Genomic DNA, 7,234 nt, shown 5'->3' with positions numbered 1-7,234 from the left:
TACTTTCCAATTTTCAACTTCAGAACTGTCCATACTGTCCACAGAGGCAATAAGGAGCGGTTGCTGACCTCTGTTCAACCTTAAGGTGGTGATATCACAGCTACTGTAACCAGATAGCAGGATTTGATTAAAATTTTTTCTTGACAACAATACACGATCTTACCTTATCCTCTGTGGAGGTGGCGAAGAGGGTGTAGTTTTGGCTCCTGGATCAACGCAAAGCCTTTTTTGAGCAGAGGTGAAGGACCCTCCGCATTTTATCTAGTTACAAGAGGCTACCATACCGCACGGGATCTCAATTACGGGAACCATGTCATTTACTAATTTAATAAGATAGTCGATGAACTCCTTATTTCCGCAGTTTACGACTCTGGCCCCTGTGTATTAGGTAACTCCATTAAACTGCAACAGATTATGATCAACCACGCGCGTTAGTATTTTGTTGTTCAGATGACGATCGAGTAGTAACCAATGACTTTCGCTGATCCTATCATCAGGGTCAGTTTTGTAAATTATAGCTACCCTCTGGTCATCTGGTACCATCCGTCGTTTCAGAAGTAACAAGTTTCAAAGTTTGCCCTGAGGTTGTTGGAACAGTTCGCACCTAAATCACCGATGCTGCCGTTGACACAACTACTCTCATTGGTCTGGTTTGTGTCCCATTTCTTGATCCTGTTCAGTGGGTTTCCTCTGTCGTCGCTTAGTTGGAGACCCCAACTCTGTACGCGAGGCAGGAATTCGGTCGATCCGAAGTTCCCAGGGGACCTAAAGGTTGTGAGGAACTACGGAACCTTTTTTAACCTGCTGAATTCCTTTTTGCTGATCATGTCGGGGTCCTTATCTGCGTATCGCTGACAACAATAAATTGCCTTTCGATACATTGTCTCCAATGGTTTGACATTTCTGGGTGCAGAAGCAACCAGCGTGGGTTCCAAAGTTGTTTTGGAACACTAACTTTTAACACTTGTCCCTTCAGTGGCCGTTTACCTCAGAAGTGATGGTGATGCCGTATTTGCGGTAGTTTCCGCATCGGAATAGAGGGAGATTTTAATTTATTTCGCCGAAGATCTGCGCAAAGTCGTCCCCTCCCGACCGATGCGACTTACGTGAACATACGCTCATTGATTTGTGGGAAGAGTCAGTGCCCGAAACCGAGGTTTGGTTTCTTGGGGTTTACAAAGCTTTGGGTTCCATAGGCATTGATTTGTGGAGGTCAACCATGGCATAGCCTCCTTACCATGTCATGGAATTGGTAAATAAACCTAACAAGTCATCGAGACGCCCAGGTATCGATGAGGCTCCGATCGAATATAATCGGAACTCTGACTGCAAACCACATACACTTATGGTCAGGAGTCATACTTTAGTGGAGGAAACTAGAAATCCACAAGTTTGTAACGCTTCGTCGATACAGAAGATCTGTGGCATTCGATCATTTCCAGTATTGAACTTTCCACTATCCTCAACCTGTGGACTCGTCCGATAGCATTCAGCTAAGCTACCGATCGCAGCTTGAGTAGCACTGCAACACTGTTTTTTTAAGATTACATCCCCGATCGGCGGAATAACACCCAAGCAGATACTACACACCCTGCAGATACTAAGTCGATGGATGGGTATTGTTTTCATCTCCTTACGGAGACCATCCATTGGTATCATGAGGAGACTCTTTCTTGCAGTTCTCACTGCGACATGTTGTCATGTCAATATGTTCTTCTACTACTAGTTATCACCTATATTCGAAAATCACACTGGCGCCGCATTCGAAAATCACCACTGACCGGCCAATTAACATATAAGAGGTTAACAAGGTCTTCGTTTTGTTGACCAACACTTGATGACTTTGTTTCTACTAATGGAATTATCAATGGAATTTAGCCGTCCAAAGGGTGGCTTTTCATATCCCTCAAATGGAAGAATCTCCCAACATCAGTAGACGTTTATCCCCTTACATATATAATCAATAATGGTTGGTTACTGCCGATTAGGAGAAACGATGGAACATCTACTATGCAGCCATTCCATGTTTCGTAGTAAGAGACATAGACGGTTCGGTCAATTAGATCGGACTTTCTTTAAGCATTCCTACCCATAATAAAGTTCGACGATTTAGCTAAAACCTTCAAAATATGGAAAATCGGTAGTAACCGATTATAGAGTCATACTAAAGAAGAATAAAATAATTATTTCGATGTGTTACAAACTACATATTTACCATTTCTAATTCAGCATATTGTTCAAAAGAGCGCCATCTTGTATTAAATATTGGAAAAATAAGTTTTGAGTTTATGTCTAGAATAAATACATGATTCCCAATCTACCATCACTGGATCTATTTTCGAAAACAATTTCAAATTTCTTTAATTAACTTTTGATTTTAGCCTAAATTATATTTAATTTGTGCTCAGTTAATTAATTTTTTAAAACATTTTAAAATTTAAAATTGTCGGATTTCTTCTAAACAAACATTAATTATCGGTTTGTGTCATTACTATTTCGATGTTTAGAATTTATCGATTTACCATAGCCCAATTAATCAGCTGTTTCTTACTTCTCCCTTCTATCGTTCGTAACAACAATTGACATTGTCGTTATTAGTCGTTATACCATCTTCGTAAACAAAGGCCTGCGCTGCACGTGTGTTTGTTTATTTGTTTCTTCGATAGAAACACAAAGTCGTGTCCAAGGAGGAAATTTCTCGTAAATTTATAGGGATACAAATAGATACAGTCCATTTAAAATGAAATTCTTTGTTCCAAGTTCCTTTGGAAAGAATGCCGATGCTGTAAAATTCAAGCCAACTGCACAAAATGACACAAGTGGTTCCAGTGGCAAAGTAAAGAAAAACAAGAAGAAGAAAAATAAGCCAAAGACCAAAAATGAAATCCAGGGAAAAGGTCCACTTGCACCACCAATGCCAATGGAATCAGATGATGATGAAACTATGACTGCTGTGAGAAAAGTCAAGGAAGGAAAGGTGGAAAAGAAGAAAAACAAAAAGCAGAAACTACAACAAAAACAATTGAAAGCAACACCAGCTCTAGTGGAGGCAGCTAAAGAATCTTTGATAGAGGATGCCGAGGAAAAACAATCCACATCTGCTGGAGCCACGGGTGGCTTAACGGCTTTTGAGGCCAAATTGAAAGAACAACTGATGGGAGGTCGATTTCGTTTCCTTAACGAACAACTCTACACCATGAACAGTAAAAAAGCAGAACAACTTTTCAAATCAGATCCTGAAGCCTTTAAAGCTTACCATGATGGCTATCGTCATCAAGTTGAGAAATGGCCATTGAATCCTTTGAATCGTATTATTAAAATGGTTAAGAAATTACCCAAATCTTTGGAAATCGGTGACTTTGGTTGCGGTGAGGGAATGTTGGCGAAATCTGTACCTCATAAGGTATACTCCATGGATTTGGTTAGCTGTCGTGATGATATAATTTCCTGTGATATGGCAAATACACCATTGAATACCCATGCATTGGATGTTGCAGTCTATTGTTTATCGTTGATGGGTACAAATTTGAAGGATTATCTGCTGGAAGCAAATCGTGTTTTAAAAATGGATGGTTTGATGTTTGTCGCTGAGATTCAATCACGTTTCGATAATGTTAAGGATTTTGTACGAAAATTAGACTCATTCGGTTTCCAATTGATTAACCAAGATGTTGGGCAAAAAGTTTTCTACTTTTTCCAATTTAAAAAAGTTCGTAATGTTGGCAAGGTCGCCAATGTTCCAGCGTTGCAATTGAAACCATGTTTGTACAGGAAACGGTAAGAAATCTCAATAAATAAATGTTTGCATTTATATTAACATTTCATTTATTTTTAGATAAGCCTGTATGCTGTGGACTTGGATTACATTTTAATTATTATAAATTTAGTTTAGCAAATAAACATATTCTTCCGAAAACAAAAATGAGTCTCTTTTGAAAATCTCGATCAAAAAACTAGACACTCTATTCTATACTCAATTGGATACGCTGCGCAAAATTTCATGTCAGTCGTAAAAATGTGGTGGAGTTTGGTGCATCAATTAAATTTAAAAAGACGTGATCATATATGGAAGCTAAATCTTAACCTTTACATAAAAAATAACACACGTTATTACATACTCAATTATATATAACACATCAATATACAAACCAAGTGATTTTTTACCCTGTACTTCAGTGTGACCTGAAGTCATGAATATAACAGTTCATAAAATATAAAATTCTAACTATGCAGCTGTTGGATCGTTCGATAGGGCATTGAGTTGGGCATATAAAATACCAGAAATCGTGCCAGACTTCACGGAATAATGGGGGTACAGTTATTTGGGCTATCCAAAAAAGTAGACCGATGTCGATAATTTTGGCAATGGAAACTCAAAGAATAACAGAAGACTCCCAGAATACCGAAATAAAACTAATATTCGTAATTTTCATACCCTCAGCCTTATAACTTGATATGAAAAAATGTGCTCATCGAAATATTCGTTTTAGATCCCATGTTTCTTTGGACCAAATTCGTTTCAGACAATTTGGAGTCGATTTACGCATGTCCGTTCGTCTGTAATATTACTTCCAAACATAGTTCAAGTTCGAATATGGGAAATATTGGTCCACTCCTTCTGGCTCCTCCCCGCAAAATGGTGAAAATTATGACATTGATTAATTTTAGAATATCATGCGAACGGACTATCCGATTTGGGTCAAACTTTGTACGACCTATTATTCTATCTTAAATACTGCGGGATCTATCGTGATTTCAACAGATATACATGCAGAATCACCTCCAAATTTGAACATTATCAGCATCGTTTCAATTTGGAGCTGACAACGATCATCTATTTAGGGACGATGTGTTACATCTTTCCAAAATTCTATTTCGACCAAAAATGTATCCGAAGCATAACTTCTCCTTACCTACTAATATGTTACTGTAGGAGCACGTCATTGAAAAAAGTAAGGATTATCTCCTTTCCCCTCTCACCTACTTAACATACATATATCCAGGATGAAAACAATGGATACAATTTTTATTAAATATTCTTTTTAGGTTCGGTCTAATTCTGACACATTTCTAAAGCGTCATTTCCATAATTGGTTGCAAACCGAAACCAAACATCTACTCTACAGACTATCAAATATAATTCTGAATATCCCTGAAATTGCAGTACTTCTCAATATGTTTTTTTATACTGCAATTACAACCGGTTAATAAAATAAGAGAGGTTTTACTCAATTACCCTCTTGGGGTAAGTTGCACATTTATTATCTTTCGGATTCGTCAACATTTGTTAGTACAGGTGTCTCTTTTGCAATGTCATCGCCTTTTTCACTGTTTTCCACTGAATTATCCACTTTTTTCTCAATGTCTGCATCGCCGTTTTCCGACTCAACTTTATTAGATTGCTTACTGTCTTCGTTACCACATATTGTATCCTGACTGTCATCAACGCTATCAACTTTATCGTCTTTGTTATCTGATTCATTTCCACCAATTTGCTTAGGTTTGGCACCTTTTCTGGGTGGTATTGTTTGTAAAATAGCTTCCGACCAACTTTTTCCCTCTGCCACACGTATCAATATTTCAAAAACTGGAAGGACAAAGTGTTTTAGTTAGTACATTCAATATAAAATACAGTTGTGTCAGGATATATAGTGAACTCATTTTTGCAAGCCCTGTTCGAAGTATCCAGATGTTTGTTTATTTCGATCAGGAATTGGCTTTGTAACCGCTTTTAAGCGGTTTTTCACTCTTTAAATTTTGTCCTCTATATCCATTATTTATCTTCCGCTTACCATGAAAAGTTGTTAAAACCGCTCGGGTTTTCATATCAACATATTCCCCCAGTGGAAGTCTTGCCGTTCTCAATCCAGCCTTTGTTGCACGATCATGACAATAATTTTTATGATGATTGTGATCCACCAAACCACCAATGACATAAACATTTTTTGCATCCAAACTCTCTAGTACCGTATCCGATTCACTGGTTAAATAAATTAATTCCTTATTATCGAACGCCTCTAAATGTGTCTCATCGAAATGATATTTTAAATGCCAATTTTCCCAACCATCATTTTTCTTCAATACTCTATGGATATTACCATCAGTTTTAATACCGGTAAAATGTAATTGCACAGGACATTCAGATCGACGATTAATTGTATAGATTCGCAGGCATTGTTTGACACACTTGGCCATGTCTCGTTCATTCATCATATCGTCACAATCCAAGTCGATGGCTATACGTAGGGGATTTTCTTGTTCGCCAATTTTCTGCAGACGCCGCTTCAGATCTTTTCTCGATGGTCCATTTCGTATGGGCAAACCCTTCTCGGCAGCTTCTCTACGTTTTTGTTTTCGGCGTTCTTTTTCCTATGAAGGAATAATAAATTATTAATCAATTCGGTAGGTATTTTAGGTTTAATCTCCATCGTACTTACTTGTCGACGTCTTTCCTTGCGTAGCAGTAATTGTTGCTCCAGCTTCTTTTGTTTCTTCAATTGATTTTTACTATTCGGAGTTGGAGGAGTAAAACCTGGGGCGCTTGGAATTACTTCGACCGATACATCTTCCTTTAACTTCTTCTCCACAGGTGGTTCTCCTTCCGGGGTTTCCATTGTTATTCCTAGATCACACGTGCAGTTCTCAGAGGTACTTATTCAAATGGAAGATTCACTGAAAGAAGTGACCGAACTAGCTCATACAATATCGACGACTGAACTTCTTTATAATTACGAAGGATGTAAGAGGGGAAATCAGAGAAAAATCAGAATGTTTACGAATTAAGAGGACAACAAACAAGGCGTTTAAGCTATATGTTTACGAATTTGAAGAGGGAAAATATGAAAAACAGCTGATATTGAAATTCCGCTTTACAAATGCGGATCACATCCCATGATATTATATTAAAGTCACAAGAACTAAAGAAGGGATCATTAAAAAGAGGCGGAATGTAGAGAGTGATCTTTATAGTCCAACCCACAGTTAAATAAAACAATCTTAGGAATATATAAACAATGTTTTTTTACGACGGACCATGTGGAATGAACATCATATCCAATTTGTGTTATAAAGGTGACGTCGTTTTTAACAGAAACACAGGGTAACATGTGATTAAAAATATTCGTTCAAACATAAATGAAACGGTCAGGATCTCTAGCGAAATGAAAGGCTCATTCCACAATATTGTAAGGGTAATGGTCTGTTTTTTTATACCCTCCACTATAGTATGGAGGGT

The 7,234-nt window shown here is 37.7% G+C and overlaps 2 protein-coding genes across 2 annotated transcripts; one reads left to right on the top strand and one right to left on the bottom strand.

Moving 5' to 3' along the window:
• The first annotated feature begins 2,740 nt into the window (after positions 1–2,740).
• LOC133329925 (ribosomal RNA-processing protein 8) lies at positions 2,741–3,781 on the top strand. The gene is made up of 2 exons (XM_061538384.1): positions 2,741–2,953; positions 3,005–3,781. Exons 1-2 carry the CDS (start codon positions 2,741–2,743, stop codon positions 3,779–3,781), a joined length of 990 nt encoding a protein of 329 aa, XP_061394368.1.
• Positions 3,782–5,261: 1,480 nt separating this feature from the next.
• On the bottom strand, positions 5,262–6,614 carry LOC133329924 (tRNA methyltransferase 10 homolog A). Its single transcript, XM_061538383.1, has 3 exons — positions 6,438–6,614; positions 5,793–6,369; positions 5,262–5,587 (listed from the first exon to the last, which is right to left on the bottom strand). The coding sequence occupies exons 1-3, from the start codon at positions 6,612–6,614 to the stop codon at positions 5,262–5,264; spliced, it is 1,080 nt and encodes a 359-aa protein (XP_061394367.1).
• Between the last annotated feature and the right edge of the window lie 620 nt (positions 6,615–7,234).

Source organism: Musca vetustissima, unplaced genomic scaffold (assembly GCF_032173495.1).
Source record: "Musca vetustissima isolate MV318-11 ecotype Yass unplaced genomic scaffold, APGP_CSIRO_Mvet_v1 utg1514, whole genome shotgun sequence".
NCBI classification, from domain to species: Eukaryota; Metazoa; Arthropoda; class Insecta; order Diptera; family Muscidae; genus Musca; species Musca vetustissima.
Note: the sequence above shows the minus strand (reverse complement) of the source record. Positions and strands in the feature narration are given on the sequence as shown.